Source organism: Condylura cristata, unplaced genomic scaffold (genome assembly GCF_000260355.1).
Source record: "Condylura cristata isolate star-nosed mole 26May11 unplaced genomic scaffold, ConCri1.0 scaffold00038, whole genome shotgun sequence".
NCBI lineage: Eukaryota > Metazoa > Chordata > Mammalia > Eulipotyphla > Talpidae > Condylura > Condylura cristata.
In genome coordinates this window covers 2,164,045-2,183,073 of record NW_004567139.1, presented here as the reverse complement: position 1 = coordinate 2,183,073, position 19,029 = coordinate 2,164,045, and the positions used below count along the sequence as shown (strand labels likewise).

At 37.1% G+C, this 19,029-nt stretch overlaps 1 protein-coding gene across 1 annotated transcript in view; it reads right to left on the bottom strand.

Moving 5' to 3' along the window:
- HELZ (helicase with zinc finger) overlaps positions 1-19,029 on the bottom strand; it is a 138,480-nt gene that overhangs the window by 62,322 nt on the left and 57,129 nt on the right. The window contains exons 14-17 of the mRNA XM_004693451.2: positions 15,032-15,365; positions 13,237-13,367; positions 7,478-7,657; positions 6,839-6,940 (exon numbers count right to left, since the gene is read on the bottom strand). Of these exons, the coding sequence (XP_004693508.1) occupies positions 6,839-6,940; positions 7,478-7,657; positions 13,237-13,367; positions 15,032-15,365 (747 nt within the window). The remainder of the gene's footprint in view (positions 1-6,838; positions 6,941-7,477; positions 7,658-13,236; positions 13,368-15,031; positions 15,366-19,029) is intronic.

Below are 19,029 nucleotides of genomic sequence, written 5' to 3'. Positions count from 1 at the left end.
ATGATGGAAGTATTCCAGTAGACAGAGGAAGGATGCAGGAGAAGAGAAGCTGGAAACAGGGATCAGAATTCATTCACAAGGGAGAGGTGGCCTCAGAAAGGCCTGAGGACACTTAAAATGGAATGGGATTCAGTTACTTGGCCGGTGCCAAATTTTCCTGTTACAGGGAAATTTGGACATTTTCTTCTGAACTACTCAAACAGTGAAGCTACAAAGACTAGTAGTTGTTTGCTATTTTTATCACTATAGTTAAGAAAACTGAAGTTCAAAGGTTTATAATCAGAATTCAATCCTGTGCTCATATCTTAAGTTTCATTTCCCTTACTTCGAAAATGGATATAAAAATTCCACCTCTCGGGAATTTGGAGAAATCAGACTCAGTAATGTACACAAAACAGGTAGCACACAACGTCTAGCACCAACAAACTTAAGTCCCCAACTTCACCCACAACAAAGCTGAAACTAAAACCTACACTTCAGTTAACATTCTATGTACAAATGAAACAGCTCATATCATCGTGACTTGAATACACGCAATCAAAATAAGTAAAAAGATCTGTTGTGTATTATTATCTAAAAGTAAATATTGTTAGAAAGTATTTTATTTAATAAGCAATCACATGGAATAAAAGAATACTTTTTACTGACTTTTCCAAAAAAAAATTAGAGCAAAATCTGGAGCTTAATTAGCTTACCTTCAGTAAGCATAAAAGTCAGGCTCTTCTAACTCTTGTGTTAATACCCCTCAACCTCTGTACATTTTACTACAGCTACCTTTATTTTTGGAAGCAAAGCAGAAATGCTTTTAAAGGAATGATTATTTTTAGTATCTGATATAATTATTAAACAACCTTTGGGGGGCATCAGAATTCCACTGTAACAGTAAATATTGCAAATTACTATTAAAATTGACTTTCAATGTTATTAAATTTAAAAGATGTAAGTTTGAAGTTAGTGGCCATTTTTTAAGAATGACTTTTTAAAATTATTTTTATTTTACGCATACAATAACTGGGGTGTAGGCCAGGTGTGGGGTGGTAACAGGATTCATCAGAGACAGAGTGGGGAGCAGAACAGGAGGATCCACTGAAATACACTGCTGGGAGGAGCAGCAGAGAGACAGGAGAGGTCTGTCACACCATGTGGGTGACCTCCTGGCCGGGGATCAAAATCATGCTGCTGTGGCTGCAGATTGCTTCATAGTGCTGAGGCTTAGCCCCTTGTACCACCAAGGAGGCCCCCTGGTGACCACATTTTTTAACTAAAAATCAAATATTTAAAATCAAATATTTTATAAATTTTTAACTCACTCTAGAATTGACTTTATTACCCATTCTATTCAAAAGATCTATTGAGATTTAGAGGAAGGTTTTTTGTTTGTTTGTTTTTTGTTTTAATTTAAAAATAGTAAGGATATTGCCTCTCCCTGGTGCCACAAATGGTTAGGGCACAGCACTGTAAGCTAGCTGCAGCCACTTCAGTGCAAGTTCCATCCCTGGCCCAGAGGTGACCCACATGGTGCAGCAGACCCCTCCCATGTCTCGCCCACTGCTTCCTTCAACAGTGTACTTCTTCGGTCTGCCTTTTCTGCTCCCCACTCTGTCTCTGGTGAAGCCTCTCACCTCTCCTGCACCTCTGGCCTGTACCCCAGTACATAAATAAATCTTTTTAAAAAAATAAAATATTAAGATTCAAGAACATGTTGCATGTCTCAATGAATCAGAGGCAAGTTTTCTATTCATCATACTGTATTTTTAAAGGCACAGTGTTGCAAAAATAAATTATTGCGTAAAGTACCAAAAAGCCCTATATGCTTGAAAGTGATTTTTGGTGTGGAGGAAAATTTACATAATGAAGAATATCTAGACTTGGCAGAAGAATTACATCCTCTTTGTATGATAATTTTCTTCTAAAACTAACCTCTAGCTTATAATGAAACAACTCCAGGTGCATAAAATTTATCATAAAATAAATCCTTATGACTACTGATCCTGTCTAAATACTCAATGATGAACAAATATTAAGAAAAAAACCACACAATTGCTGAGCCTATTCATTAGATCTGATAGTAAAATAAAGGCATTTTCAGCTATTTAAAAGCCAAAAAAAAAAAAAGAGTACCTTATGCGCTTATTCTCAAGGGGATTGAAAATACTACACAGTACATGTATGTACTAAAGGATGGGTACCAACTTTAGTGGCACCAAATCAGGTAGAAATCAAGAAAGAGGAATACCTGAGATACAAGAAACAGAATTTAACATGCAGCAAAGAAAAAGAAGTTACCAAAGATGCAGAGAGGTCTCAGGAAAACGAAGAACCAACTCAAAAAGGAATAAGTTAAATCAGGAGACAAGTCTCCAGGAAGGAAAAAAAAAAATAGCACTGACAAATTACCTAAGAGCTTTGACAAAGCAGAAATCTGTTTTGACATGTATTTTAAACAGTCACTTAGGATATAAAGATTTGGTCACATGTTCAAAGAAAATGAAGCAATGAAAAAAGCTAAGTATATTAACTCCAGGAGAAACAACAGAACAAGAAAGGAATTTGCATATTATTTGCCAGAAGCAAATAAATGATAAAATCATAATCATGAAGTCAACAGATATCCAGTTTTATATATGCATATATAAATATAGCTGTTTATGTATATATATTTAGAAAAAATAGAAGCAAATACCACACAAAACTACTATAGAGTCAAAAGGGTTTGCCTCTGGGATGAAAGTAGGTTGGTAAGAAGAAAACAGTATTTCTTTGCTATGAACCTACCTTTTATAAAACTACATACAGTGAATTTTTCACAAATACTAATTTAAAAAGAAAGTAATCTAAATATTTGACTCATTATGGAAGAAAAAACTGCCAGTATTTAGATTCAACCTTTCATTTACAAATGGCTTTTTAAAATTACTGTCTTCTCCCATTTTAAAAGAAGCTCCATTTATTCATATTCTTCCAAACACTACCCAATCTCCCGTCTCCCAAGTATTATTCAACTGGCCTTCTCCACTCACTAACCCTTCTCGTTTTTAGTCATTCAATGTGCTTGACTATTATCCAATAACATATAATCCTCCATGTCACTGGATCACCTGATATTAGTTTCATCAAGTTACCTGCTTTGCTAACAGCAGGCAGTCTACAGTCACTCCCTCAGCTCCCAAGACTCAGCTTATTCCCACTTCCTTCTACCTCTCCAGGTGGGGCTATTCAAACCTGAATCTTCAAAGCATTCCTCTCTCAAACTGTTTCTCCCCTGACAACTGCTCCAGGCCCTCACCTCAGTGACACCAATGCCCTGGGGACTCCCTTACTTCTCCCTTCAACCAAGACCTCACTCACCTCAGTGCTCCAAGCACCACTGTACACCCGCCGTCCACCTGACATCTCTCTCCTCTAGGATGTCTCTAAGGCAGCTCAGATGCAATGTTAGCAAAACTAATGTCAAGATATTCTAAAATGTGTCTGACCCTCCATAAAACACTTAGAAGTAATTATTTTGTCTTTCTTTAATCAAAGAAGAAAAAGGGGGGGGGATTTAATAAGTGGCCCTAAGTATAAATTATAATAGAAGCAATTAAAAAATTGCTGTAAGACTAAAAACTTCATGAAAGTAATCAACATTATTTCTAAAAGATGCACAATTTTAAATGTTTTAGATTTTAATAAAAATGTCTATTCAAATCAGCAAAGCAGAAATTACTTTTAAACACATGAAAAATCTCATTTTACAATTTTGCTACCCCTAATATTAACTATAGTATGTGCACTTAAGACTGTAAATTACTAAAAAGAAATACTAGTAGTGTTTAGCTGTTGGAATCATAGATAATATTCTTTTTTTTTCTTTATTATATTTTCCATATTTTTTGTGAGGAATATTTCATTGTAAAGCTGAAAAAGGCATTTTTTCAAATTATTACTCAAATCTAACTTCAAGCACCACTTCCTTCCTCAAAAAAAAAACTGAAGTTCTAAGTTTCACTACTGACATTTTCACAAATACATGGGAAAGATAAGTCAAGTTCAAGTTAGTAAAACTACGAAGTTTTCACATTAGGCCAACTTCTCTAAAAATATAATATTCTAGTGCCAACTTCAAAATGATTTTAAAAGTTCTCTATACTTTCATTTTGTGGAACATTTAAAGTATTAGAGACTATTTAAAATATATCCAACATTTTTCAAAATTAAAGAACTGATGGTGACAAGTGACACTCTCAAGCATACGATATAAAATGTGACTCCAAAAAGCAATTTACTTATTTCTAGAAACAAGTCATCCATGTATCCCAAATGAATTAATAATGATTCTAAAAACAGGAGCTTGTCTGGTAAAATAATTTTAGTTCATTGAAATTATACTCTTCTATTGAATATATGTACTAAGTATCCCCCCAATATCATTAAGACATTACAGAGTCAGAAAGCCATGATCGCAGGAGAAAATGTTTCTTTAAAGAACTTTTAAGATCTGAATGCAGATCTCATGGCCTCCATGACCTCACTGAGTGAGAACGTTGCCAGAACCAGTTAATGATATCCAGAACCATACACAGAAGTTGTTTTGTTTTTCTTCTCTATTCCATTTAAAAAATCTAATTCTAAGTAAAAATTAAAATTAAATGTGATCTAACATGGTTTCTAGAAGTCTCCATCCTCAAATATTTCCAGCTCCACTCTGGTAACTGCCAGAGCTTCCCACATTTCAACCATAAATGTACATATTTAGACACACATACTGTGTTGACTAATGTTTTTGACTATTTTCACATTTAATGGCATTTACCAGGGTCCACTCTCTAGACTGCACTGTGAGGAAGGCAAAGTCTATCCGTCGTACTCCACCGTGTCACGACATCTTCAAGGTCCTGTGTGGACCCTTGGTGCCCTCTGGTGTTCTTTCCCCTGTATCCTGGGACAGTTCAGATACAGCAGATAGGGATCCCAGAAAACCCAAGTCCTTCTAATTTTCTCTATGCCACCTCCCACATCTTCCATGTGTGATGACCATTAAGAAAATCATAAAATAATCTTAGCTAATGTAATAGCAGACAGTGCTAATAAGTCCTACTAATTCAATGTATTAATCCTCCTAGGAAATATATTTACAAGTGAAGACCTTCCAGGAAAAGAAAAGCTATGATGAAAATGTGGGGGGTCACATAAAAAAATACTTGGGGAGCTAGGGTCTCTTCTGTCTTATTCAATTTATTAAATGAAAAGCATAAAATTTGTATTGAAATATTTTCTCCATTGCACTGAACTACTTGAGAGAATTCTGGGAGGCAAGTTTTTCTGCTACAAGGCAGGTATCTATATTTGGGCCACTACATCTATTCAAGTGCCCTACTAGAACTTCTTCTTTTATGAATTTGTTGGATTATACTCTCCCAAATACAATCTTACATGACAAAAGCTGAATATAATGCCAACCCAATGGTGAACTTCAGTTTACCAAAACAACTCTACTGCCTCAAATGTCAAGTGACCTGCAATAGGTTGAACAAGATCTGAGTGGGCTCACCCCTGGTTTCTAAGCCACATACACTAAGGAAGTTGAACCACTGGTTTCTACATAACACACACAAACAGAAACACAAACACAAGACTGCACCAAGAATACAGCGAACAAAGCAAGTATCTTCATTAAACTCAGAACAAAATGCTACTAGCTGCTCAATTTTCATGCCTGAGCTAAAGATTATTCGATTCTGAAATACCAGCTATTGACAAACGTTTCCATTGATAAAAATACCTTATTTATATTTATAGTGATTGTATACATGTAATACTTTCTTATTTAATTCTACTTAATTATTTCTGCTCTAATTTGTCTTCCAAAGTTAAAACAAAGTACGGCACAAAAGCTGTGTTAATAGGCTGTGCCATTTTTGTCTCATTCTTAAGGCAATTATAAAATCTTCATGGCTTTGGCTATGATAAGAATTAAAGAGCAAACGTTCATTTTTCTATGCCTGAGCTCAACTTGAAATAAAAAGTTAGTGAATTATGATTCAAACATGTGGTTAGAAATTAATTTGTAAACAATAATTGTATTCAATCAACACAGGACATGACATATTAGTTTGTAAAATGGTAAAACTAAATATTAATTCATACAACAATGAAAGCAAATGGTATAATAAACAACCACTTAATGATTCTTTATTGTTCTCTGAAGAAAAGGATTTTTATTCCTCCACAGCCCTATATAAGTATACTTCATAATCATAAACACTCAGAGGACCTTACTATCTTAACTAAAATTTTCTGTCTTTAAATGACAGCAAAAAGTTAGAAATACCAGTAAACTATATTTTGTTATATTTTGTTATAATACCAGTAAACTATATTTTGTTTCAAAAATTATTTCAATATGCCATACTTCTCTAATGTGTAGCATCTATGGAATTACCTACATCAACACAGCCAAAATTTTTTCATTAAAGAGCTATCACACATGACTTATTTGCCATGCAAAATATGCTAGCTTAATTACACTAAATTTGACTTAAATTAGTCATATGTATATTAATTCATCATAGCAGCTTTTAAAGATACCCATAAAAATCTGTTCAGATTGTTAACAACATTTTTACATACAAAACTTAAAAAAGGATGTCTTTCTCTTTATTTAATGTTTAAGAAATGGTCAGAGTTTGTAAAATTTTTCCTTAATTTTAAATGGTTTCTTCAAAAGGCATAACTTCCAAATGCCAATACACAGTTAAAGATTACAGTGTTCTCCAAGTTACTAAAATCTTTACAGACACCTTTTCTTAAGAATAATAAAGTATGATACAGATACATAATAAGCCTTAAACAATACCTGAGAGGTCTTGCCTGGGGATTGCCTGCTTCTACATATGGATGTAAATAATCCTTTATGTAGAGATCAGCAGCACTATTAGAATGGGTGCAAATGAGAATCCTGCTGAAATAAATGGTGCAAATAAAAAGAATGATAAAACACAAAACTATTCAAGCAGTATAATACCAAAAAAAAGCAGTGGCCATCTTAATACTATACATTTCCCTCAACCTCCTCAGCAAGCTCGAACATACTATTCAATGATTCTTTTAGGAAGTTATATTACTCTTTAGATTGTAAAAAAAATAAGTTTCCCCCAGATTATTTTTAAATCTATCATAGAAAGTTTTTTATTTAATTTTTTTAAACACCACTCTTCTGACGCTAACATACACAAGTCCTTTGTGCACTCTGAGTTTGGATGGCTATTTAAAAGCTATCCTGCTCTAGAGTGCCAGCTTTTTTAAAAACATATATGCTTTAAGAGAATTCAAATTTTAGTGCTTTAAGGTGTCAGCTTTTGCCTTTTGCTTTCTTTCTCTTTTTCATTTTTACAAACTGAATGAAAACGGTCTTTGTGGCCCTTGCTTTAAATTCTCCGCAGGGCCAGAGCCTGTGTCCTAAGCAGGAATCAGAGCAGACATGCCACCGTCTCACCTGGCCTCCGGCTGCTGGAGTATGTGCTTGACCGCCTGAGCGAGAGTGAACGTTTTTCCAGTCCCATAGGGCCCAATGATGAGAACAGGAGGCAGCTGTATTGAAAGTGGAGTTGTGATGGCCAGAACAGCCTCTTTCTGTTTTGCATTTAGCCGAGGATCCAACTGTTCATCCCACTGTCTACAGAAAATAAAAATTTAAGTTATTTCAAACTCATGCATCTAATTAATAAACAGAGCATGGCATATAAGTAGTCTAATTTCACTGAGCCATTAGAAATACAGAAATAAGGCCCTCACTGGTGGTGCAATGGGTTGAAGTGCAGCACTATGAAGCTATCACAGCCACCGAAGCATGAGTTTGATCCCCAGCCAGGGAGGTGACCCACATGGCTCAGACCTCTCCTGTCTCTCCGCTGCTCGCCTCAGCAGTGGATTTCAGTACATCTGCCTGCTCTGCTTCCTACTCTGTCTCTGATGAATCTTCTCACTGCCCACCCGCCCCACACCTCTGTCCTGAACCCCAGTTCTGTATGTATAAATAAATAAACCTTTTTTAAAAAATACAGAAATAATTAGCATCTACAGAAACAAATGTTTATCATAAAACTCTTTAGAAAATTACCCAACCGTGTTGATATAGTATATTTTTGTTATATGATCAAAACTCAACTTTAGTTATCTTGTCCTATTCCAAGACAAAAAGATTTTGATGACTAACCTAAAGGCATCTAGTATTTTTAATCTAGTGGCTGCTATCTATTTATATTATTTATAAATAGCAATGGCTATATCTCAAAAATATAATTTCCCTTTACATAAAAGCATCAGAGAACTGTGTTCTGTAATAATAAAGTGGTAGTTTCACTGCATAACAGATAAAATACACAAGGGAAACTGATTTTCAAATCCTAATCCACTAAAAGACATCTTAAGATATGGAGAAAAGTCCAACCTGTCTGTTCCTGGTTAAGAGACAGCAAACTACGGCTGTTGTTCAGAAAAGAACAGTCTTTATTAAAAAGGCCAAGTAATAGGAAATGTTTTCTAATATTCTCATGCACACAAATAATACATTTCGGTCCCACTTTTCTGAGTGACACCTGTGGCGGCTGCTCGCCGGCCAGCTCCTAGGTCCTGTCAAGACTTGGTTACGTCTGGAGATTTAAATAGACAGCAGATACTGAAAGGGCAGCAACAGCATTCTCTCTCACAACTACAATTAAAACACTAAATATCGCAACAACTAGGGTAAAAATGATAGGCATGCGAATCAAAATAGGAAGGGTGTGTAGAGACTCAGAAAAATTAGGAAATGTCTACAAATAATCCTGAAGGGAGGGCTAAACAAGGAAAATCCCCTCTGTGTGAAGCTATATTCTTTTAAAGTCAGAGGTAATATTTAGGAAAATCTTCCAGTTTCAAAAAACTAACTACTGCTAGGATAACTTCAACTAAGATTCTTCTAAAAGATGTAAAACCTTAGGAAACAAACTTGGACCATATTTACACGCCCTTACTCATTTTCTGAAATCGAAAAACATTAAGTAAAAAGCAACAGAACTGACCAGTGTCACTAGATTCCTGGAATTTACTAAAGCTCAGGCATTTTACTCTGAAGAGTCCTTTCACGTTAACTAGTTTATTGATTCAAAATTTTGCAAGTACCTGGCAATATTCCATCCTCTATAAATAACGAATTGCGTTAGGTGATTGGTAAGTCCAGATCTAATACATCTGGCTGACTCTATGGAATGGTTACCCCAAAACTATTCACAGCACCCTGTTCGCCCGCTTGTATTACTGAACCTAACAGCTACAGGAGGGTCCATTTCCCTCTCCTCTGCTGGAGACCCAATTTTGGTCATTGAGCTGTAGGAGGAAGTCCCTCGGCAGGGTTTCCTATCAGTAAACAGCAGAGGCTCAATGAAAGAAAGCCCTCATGCTTCTGGCCTCTTCTCTACCTGGCTGGAAGCTGCTTTGACCACTACAACGGCAGCAGCCATCTCGAAACCGGGAAGGAAAGGCATCACGAAGAAAAACCAGCGCGCTCTGTCTAGCGCGATTGAGAACCTTGGCCCCTGAGGGCACTGCCGGGGCCCAGCACCAACCTGGATCATCTACCTCTGGGCATGGCCCTCTACTTGTTTAACATCACAGTTGTAGCCCAAGCAACTGACATCCATTGGTGACCACTATGATTCGATGTCTGCTTCCAGCAGTCCTTTTATCGGACCTGGAGATAATAATACTTGCCCCAAATGGTTATTTTAGAGGTAAAATTGAGTAGTAATTGAGCTTTTAATATTATTAATGGGAGGGGGGGCCAGGAAAAAATGATTTTATCTGGTCAGTACAAAAACATTTCTAAAATGCCTCCCAATTTTTCAAATTTGGGGGCCTTAATGAACTTATGAATCAGGTAAATATTAATTACAAAAATAAATATAAGAGGTTAATGTCAAATTTATATGTATAATTCCAAAATGTCACTATCTCTTTATTTACACAGTCCATTCTACTTATCAGTTGTTTCAGAGTTAAAAAAAACGCTTCAGAACAGATCAAAAACTTTATCAGTATCTAGCTTCTAATCACGAATGATACACAGTTGTAGAAAGTCAGTGAGTAAAGCAAGTTCTTACTTCTTGTAATACCTACTTAGTAAAGGAAAAAAGATTTACTACATAAAAGATGTACTATATACATGCCAATGAGTCATTTCTGATTTTCATAACTTAAAATGATTAAAAGTCTCTGAGTTTACTCTGAATAAGAGTTATCCTATTTCCTGAAGCAAATTAAAGTTCTTTTTTCTCTGAACTAATTCATTGTTATAATTAATTTATAGACTACATGCTCAAAAATAATTGGCACCTAATAAAACTTAATTTATCTATCTAAAACTTAATTTATTTACCTCTATTCTACCTTACTCCAGCAAGAGTTTAAATGGCTAATGATTTCCCAGTATAATCCTAGACCTGCAACTGTCAATTACTTTTTAAATTACAGTGTTATAGAATCTCTTCCTGCCTGAAAGTCATTTTGTCTTTTTGTTCTGGTGGAGGTAACAGTAGTTTATAATATTACAGAGGTTTCACATGTACAGACTTACGTAGCAACATCTGTATATACTACATTTTGCTCATCACTAAAAGTCTAGTTTCTAAATGTCACAGTACAGCTGATGCCTTTCATTCAATTTACCAACTTCCTCCCCTCCTCCCAGGAATCATTATTTTGTTCTTGCAATTTAAGATTTAGTTTCAGGTTTTTGTCTTTGTTCTTTAGCTACCATAGATGGATAAAGTCATATGGATTTTGTCTATGTTACTGATATTTTCCTACTTGCTTCTGCACTGGACACTTGCAGCCAGTGTATTTGATATAATATATCTAAAATTTTAGGGACCTCACTGTGGCCTGTGGATCAAGTCTCATCGCTAGTACCAGGGCCTGAGCTCTATCCCCAGCCAGTAAGGTGACCCCCATATGGTACAGCAGACCTCTCTTGTCCTTTCTCTGTTCCCCTCAGCAGTGTAATTCTGTCCATCCACCTATTCTGCTCCCTACTCTGTCTCTACAGGATCATCTCACCCCCTGCTCCTCTGGCCCACACCCAGTTCTACACCCAAAAAGAAAAAAAAAAAAAAGGAAAAATTTTAGTAGCCCCTATTAAAAGCCTTAATTTTCTTCTTTAAACTTGATATTTTAATTAAGTTAAATGTGTCAGATGTTAATAATGTGCAAGACCCTGTTGAAGATTCAAAAATAAATAAGACGCAGTCTCTTCCTTTAAAAACTCAGAAGCTAACAAGGAAAGAAGAAATGTACACCAATGACGAAATTTGGGTAAAATTATGCGTGAATGCATGAACCTTAGTGGGCTTAGCACATTCGGGGCACTCAGTAATTACTACCAGCATAATAAAATGGAACGATCCAGGTCAGTTACTTTAAGGAGAAAATATCGTGAGCTTTCTCAAAGGAAAGGAAACTTTCAACAAAACTTCAATAAATCAATATTGGGCAAAGTTTATTTCAGAAAGAGAAAAACCACTTTGAGGGAGGGACTAGCGCAGCATTTATGAGTATACAGTTTTCAGTTTTACAAGATGAAAAGATCCGGAGGGTCACTGGACAACACGGCGAATATACTTAACATTACTGAACTGTATACACTTAAAATGATTAAGATGGTAAGTTTTATGTAGGTTTTACTATAATTTCATTTTTAATCTTAAGGATTTTTAAAAGATACGGAGGCAAATTACACAAATGTCAAGATAATTTAAAATTGCTAAAGTATGGGCTTTTATTTTTTTTTTAAGGGGGGGTCAAGTAGGAAAAAATACAAGTCTCAAAAGAGAGTTTTGGAATGCATGGTCAATAAGACCACGTAATAATTTTGCATTAGCTACTCAGACTTTACCTACATACCAAGGAGAAGCCTTCAGGAACTGGTAAGCAGTGAAGTGAAATGATTACTACTGAAACTACCTCTGGAAGAACTATGTGGGCTGAACCAGAGAACAGAGATACAGACAGCAAGATGAAGACTGACCAGAGGCTGTCAAAACAGTCCTTCTAAATTAAGCACTGGCTGTGAGAGGGAACAAAAGGGAAAGATGCAGAGAAGCTGATCAAATGAAAACTGAGACATCACTGGGCTTCTACCATTAGTGGATTATTGATGGCTTTCAGGAGAGTAAAGACATGGAAAACAGCGACTGAAGCATGAGTAAATACTACCAGAAATAGCAGACTCTTTCTGCTCAAGAATTCAGGCAATAGTTAAAGAAGCGTAAAGACTGGGTCATAAGGGTGTGTGAAAATGAGGGAGACATGATTTGGTTTCGGGTCCTAAGATCTAGTTTGCTTTTCCTGTTTGTGGGCCCAGAAGACATGGAATGTGAGGGGGAGTGACACGTACCCCTCTAAGTGGCCCATACACATTTCTCACATGACGCTCTATGCTAGTTCTCCCCAGCTACCAGCTGGAGGCCAACATCCAGGGTGACCTTGCATACCACACAGTGAGGAGACGAGACCCTCTATCAGAGACAGGATAGAGCCACCCTACCACAACTGGATTGATATGTGATATAGGAAGAAACTTCTATTACAGAGAGCCACTAAGATTTAAACAAACAAAAAATGCAGTGAGCTGTGCCCAAGCAGGGATTGAGAGTAACACCCATGAAAAGAATAAAGTTATCTGTAGCCACTGCAGCTATATTGCTGTCATTCCAGAAACAAATGCAAGTACCATATTTAATTACACATAAGCATGAGCCAAACAAAATTTCTGTGGAAAATATTTACACAACTGTTAACTTGAGAGTAGTTTCTGGAGTAGTATCTTCTGTGACACTTTCTCCGTTTTGGTAAATGACAAAAATGCCTTCTAGATTCAAAATTATTTTAAATTAACTACTTGAACCACTTCAGAAAGGCTCTAATTTCCTCCATTCAACTTCTGCTGAGAAATATTCCTAAATTACTTGGCACGCTATCAAATTAAGGCTCTGAGAAAAGCAACAGAATTTACTTAGACTCTGAGGAAAGTGAAGAAAATGGATGATGAACCTAAAATGTTTCAATCAAAGGGTTCTCCTACTCTCCTTTCTCACCTAGTACAAAATGTCCTTAAAGCATACTGGCAAATTTTCTCACAAAAGTACACTTGAATTATCTGACACAGATATTCAACTTAACATTGATATAACTTCCTTTAATATGATGTCTTTTTTGTACCTGTTGGGACTCCAAGGTATGGTTGGAGTCATAGTGATGTCTGGAAATAAAACCCCATTATCCTTGATCCTATCTAGCGCATAATGCATTTCACAGAGGGGTAATCGATTTAATTGAAACTGAAGTTCAACCTGAAACACAAAACAAAGCATTTTTTTGGAAAAAAAAAAAAAAGCATTAAAGTCCCTCCCCGGTGGCGTAGCAGGTTAAAGCACAGCACTAAGAAGCTAAAGCCACTTCAGCATGAGATCAATCCCTGCCCCAGAAGTGACTCACATGGCGCGGCAGACCTCTCCTGACCCGATCGCTGCTCCCCTCAGCAGTGTACTTTGTCAGTTGGCCTGTTCTGCTCCCCACTCTGTCTCTGGTGAATCCTCTTACCCTCCCACACCTCTGGCCTATACCCCAGCTCTGTAAGCATAAATAAATAAATCTTAAAAAAAAAAAAAAAGCATTAAAGCAACACTCCTAACTCACAAAAGATTGAAAGACTGGGGAGACAATCTTTTAAGGGTGCCAAATTTCAAGATTTTTTCTAAGTTCAATTATATCCTAATGATGATTAGATGGTTAATATTTGCTTTGTGTATTAATGCCAGACACCATAGTTTGACATAGATTATCTCATTTAATAGTACCAATGATGCTTACATGCTATTATAAAGCTCACTATATATCTAAAGAAACTAAGCACTTAAAAAATTACTTAATTTCTTAGGTAAAGTTTATTAGATTCCACCATGGCTATAAAGAATATATCTGATGAAATCAGTAAGAGAACATCTATGAAATACCATCTCTCAGTGATAAAATTTACTATGAATGAGTAATATTAATATTCATCAAGTTCTATTTCTAAAGAAAAAAGGTAGTTTTCCAGTTTAACATGGCAGACTGAATAGTTTACCTAAGAACCCAAAAAGAACAAGTGTACAGGAACAGATACAATTTGACATGAGAATTATCCCAGAATGTAATTTAGTTTCTTTTAACCTGTTCCTCCACTACTGATTTAAAGATCAAGAACCTCAACCAGGGTCCTCTCTGATGGGACTATCAAGCTTTCTGCAGCCACTGCAGCACAAATTCCAGCCACTTCCACCAGAAACCTGACCCACATGGCACAGCAGACCTCTCCTATCTTGCCCACTGCTCCCCTCAACAGTGGATTTCGGTAGATCCGCCTGTTCTGCTCCCCAGTCTGTCTCTGGTAAAAATCCTCTCACCTCCCTTACCACATCTCTGGCCTACACCCCAGCTCTTAGAAGCATAAGTAAATAAAAAGAAATCATTTTTTAAAAAATAAAACTCAGGCCCTCACTGGTGGCACAAAGGGTTAGGACGCAGCACTGCAAACCACTTCAGTGCGAGTTTGATCCCAGCCCCAGAAGGGACCCACAGGGCGCGGCAGACCTCTCCTGACCTGCCCGCTGCTCCCTCAGCAGTGTATTTCAATAGATCTGCCTGTTCTGCTCCCCTCTCTGTCTCTGGTGAATCCTCTCAGCACCCCTGCACCTCTGGCTTGTACCCCAGTTCTGTATGCATAAATAAATAAATCTAAATAAATAAGTAAAACTCAGCCTTGTATAAAACAGGAACATTTTGTCAAAAGGTGTTTCTCAGATTAAAGAGAGTAAATGTTGTCTATTACCAGAAGCCCAGTTCTCCACTGACCTGTGTAACATTTCAATGGCAGAGGCTCTGGTTAAAGCAGAAGGCAGCAAACCAAACCCGATGGAAGGTGTCAGAGGGCAAGGAGATCACAGACAACACAACTGCCACCTTCAGAACATACCTGTGTGTCATAATCAGGCCGAAGATTAAGCTCTTCACAGCATTCCCTGGATATCCTTAAAAATATATATTCTTTTGTCTTTTCTTCAATAGTAGCTTCGTAAACCTTCTCTTTGGCTCCCTGGGTCTGCACTAGCTTCTCTTTAGGGACTGGCAATAAATAAACAGCATTGACTTTGGTCATCACCAGCCGTCCAGCCAAAGTATCTTCAGAAAGTGTTTTAGTAAGTTTAAAACGACCAAAAAGTTGTCCATTCTGAGCATACTTTGCACCTCCAGAAACGCCAGTGAGCATGAAGCTTGCCAGAATCTGCAATTGCACTTTTAGGTTGAACCTAAATCAGAAGTAGAAAATGAGTTGAATATTTAGCATGAAAAACTAGAAGAATAAACAAAAAAATGTCAAAAGCATACAAAAAAGATAATTTCATTATCAATCCCATTCCATTAAGCTGCAAATTACAACTATCTTTCCATTCTGAATCCAAGATGGAGATAAAAATCCTTTTTAAAGAGAAAGTGCAGAGGTTAAGGCTATCGGGAGTGGGGGAAGCAGGTGCACTCATTCATGCCTCCGTGCGCACATGTGAGAAAGTGAGGTCACGTGCAAAGGGGCCCAGAGAATTCAGACTAACCTACACCATCAAGAAACAGGAAGTGAAAGAAACATTTAAGCTAAGGCACAGCTTACCTCCTATGCCATTCTGAAATGGTGCTGTAAAAGGGAAAACAAAGTGGGAACAACAGAGAGATTTTCCACTTTTCCACAGAAGGTTTACAAAATGGGAATGAAAAGAATTAAATTGTTTTAAAATCTGTATTTACCCACTTGTGGGAAAGGCTCTACTTTTTAATCATACTACTGAACTGTCTTCTTTTTAGATCTTCTTTTGCATCATGATCTCAAGAATAGCTTATAAATTCTTAAAGAAAAAGACTCTACGTAAAGCAGTAAAAATTTCTTTAATGGAAATATCTGTATTGCTTATGACCTTAGGAAACCAAATAAAACACCATTACTAAGTTTTTGAAAGTCCACTTACATTCTTTAAAATAGTAAAATTATAAGGGTAGGGAAATATTTTTATAGAAAATAATTACTGAAGGAAAATAACACATTTGAAGAGTTATTTATGCATGTAACAAGTCATAAGAGTTTACAAACTCCATTAGTAATTTGAAAAAATATCTATGGTAGAACTCTTAAGGCTCTAAAAATATGGGTAAAGGATAAAGTTAAAATTTCATGTGACTTTATATGAGGATCAAATTAATTCCAGCAATATTTGCCTATACATGTGATATGTGAGATAAGTGAAATTATTAAAAATAACATAGTTTGGGTCCTCCCTAGAGATGCAACGGGTTAAAGCACAGCACTGCAAGCTAGCTGCAGCTGTTTTGGTGCGAGTTCAATTCTCACCCCCAGAGGTGATCCACATGGAGCAGCAGACCTCTCTTGTCTCCCTGCGGCTCCCCTCAGCAGTGTACTTCATCAATCTATCTGTTCTGCTCCCCACTCTGTCTCTGGTGAATCCTCTCATCCCCTGCACCTCTGGCCTGTACCCCAGTTCTGTATGCATAAATAAATCTTTTTAAAAAGTTAAAAAGTACAGGAACCATGTACTACTCATGGTTTTTCAAATGATGTTTGCTTTGTAAATTTTTTTGTAGCCATAGAAGTGAGATTTGGGGTCTTAACTCTCTCAGAGCAAAGAAATTTCTTACAATGCATTCTTGTCTCACAAACAACTACTTTGCTGCTACAGCTGATGGGCAGTTGCCTAACCTTTTTTTTTTTTTTTACTTTGCAAGCACCTTCTTTAAACTCCCTCTTCCACTTACTGTTAAGTCATCCTCTCCTACTGTTTCTTCCTACCCTCCCAGCTGCTCCACCCTCTTCCATCTAAACACCACTGCACCTTCTGAAAGCTCCATGCTGTCCTTTTTCTTACTCTGTTACTCTGTAAAGTCCCACCAGAGAGCTCTCCCTCTCCTACACCTCTCAGCTCAGCGCTATAAATCCAACTGCCAAATGGAAATCTGAATTATGTAACCTTCAAGCTCAATACAAGAAAACAGAATCACCATTTGATTTCCCCACATACCATCTAAAACCAGCCTCCCGTGTCCCAGCCAGAAACCAAGTTGTCTTTGACTTTGTTTCCCTCAATCTTCATTCCCCACCACATAATCACCAGGCTCAGTTAAGTTCCTCTTTCCCTTAATTCACCTGCATGTCAACATACTTAACTTGCATTACTAGAACAAATTCCTATCATGGCTGCTTTTTCCAAATCTGTTATGCAAACCACCATCCAGAGGATCTTTGTAAAAATGCAGATGATAAGCAGCTTGCTATGATGCTGAGGGTAAGGTTTAAACGGCTGTCACCACTGCGGCCCACTGTATGGCCTCCATTACAATGATGAACGAAGAGCAGCTTGCCTTTGAAACTCCTGCTCTTATTCTCATGTCCTGTTTCCCCTAATAAATACCTTTATCTTATCTCTTCACCTGAATTTTTTTATCTGTTTTTCAAAATTCAGCTTCAAGGCCAACTTGATCCCCTTCTTATTCAACTACCCTCCTTCTCTCCCTAACATGGAGTAGGCACAGCTCATGGGGGGTCCCTGACCTTCCTCTAGAGCAGTGCTGGTCACGCAAAGTACCAATCATAACCCACACTTATATGCCCGTCTCCCCTCGGCATACAAACTTTGTGGGAATAAGAAACCACCACATGTTTACCTTAGAATCAGCAGTCACTAGTCAGGAACTTAACAGATGTTTCAATATTTGTGCTTCTTAAATTAATTTTACGTTTTTGCAGTAATCGTTTTTCCCAAGTGTCATATTTTCATTTCAACTCTTTATATTATTCCCTAAGAAATTCTTGGGACCATGTAATATGTTATAAATTAATGTGAACAACAAAGTTTTTCTATTACACTTCCTGTAGAATCTGCCATCTCAAAATACTTGATTACAATTTAGCAGCATGTGAAATTAGTCCTACATTCTTAAAGAGAACCATTTTGGACATCTACTTGTATGTTGCCACAAAACGCTTGAAGTAAAGTCAGTAGAAAATAAAAGAACCAAGAAACACAGCTTCACCCCATGTTCAAGATGCAGACTTTCTAGAAGTTACAGCTATTCAGTTCTTCTAAAGATTGAACAATTAAAACTAAAATTACATCAGTAAGCTTTCTTAGACATTTAAAATATGAATCTTAGAGATAACTCAGAAAATATCTAAAGAATAAATTGCATCTTAGAGTTTGATATTTCTTAGAAAAACAAAAAACAATCTTTCCATGATAATATGCCACAATTTGAAATCAATTTTAAACTTTTAGAGACAGAGCAACAGAACCAAGGTGTGAGAGGGAAGGCCTGGTTGTGGTGAAAATGCCTCCATGCCTAGGCGGGTCAAGCCAGTCAGCAGTTAGGACTGAACAGGCACAGCAGGTGACCATGCACGCCACACACAGTTCCACAGATACAGTGGTTCCAGCCAAGTCTATTTCTTTTCTTTTTTTTTTTAAGATTTATTTATTTATGCATCCAGAACTGGGGTATAGGCCAGAGGTGCAGGGGTGGTAAGAGGGCTCACCAGACAGAGTGGGGAGCAGAACAGGCTGATTGACGAAGGACACTGCTGATGGGGGCAGCAGGCGCGTCAGGAGAGGTCTGCCACGCCATGTGGTCACCTCCGGGGTAGGGGGGGGTCGAACTCATACTAAAGCGGTTTTAGCTCCTTAGTACTGTGCTTTGACCCGCTGCGCCACCAGGGAGGGCCCCAGCCAAGTCTATTTCTTTTCAAAATGTGTATTTTAGAGATTTCAGTTCAACACGGAATCTTTATTGAATGCCTAGCGAAAGAGCTAAATAAGATTTTTTTTTTTAACTCGGAAGCATTTTCTAAAGTTAAAATGACTGACCACCTCTAACTATACATGTCACTCTAAGAAATGAGTAATAAGAAATCTCAAT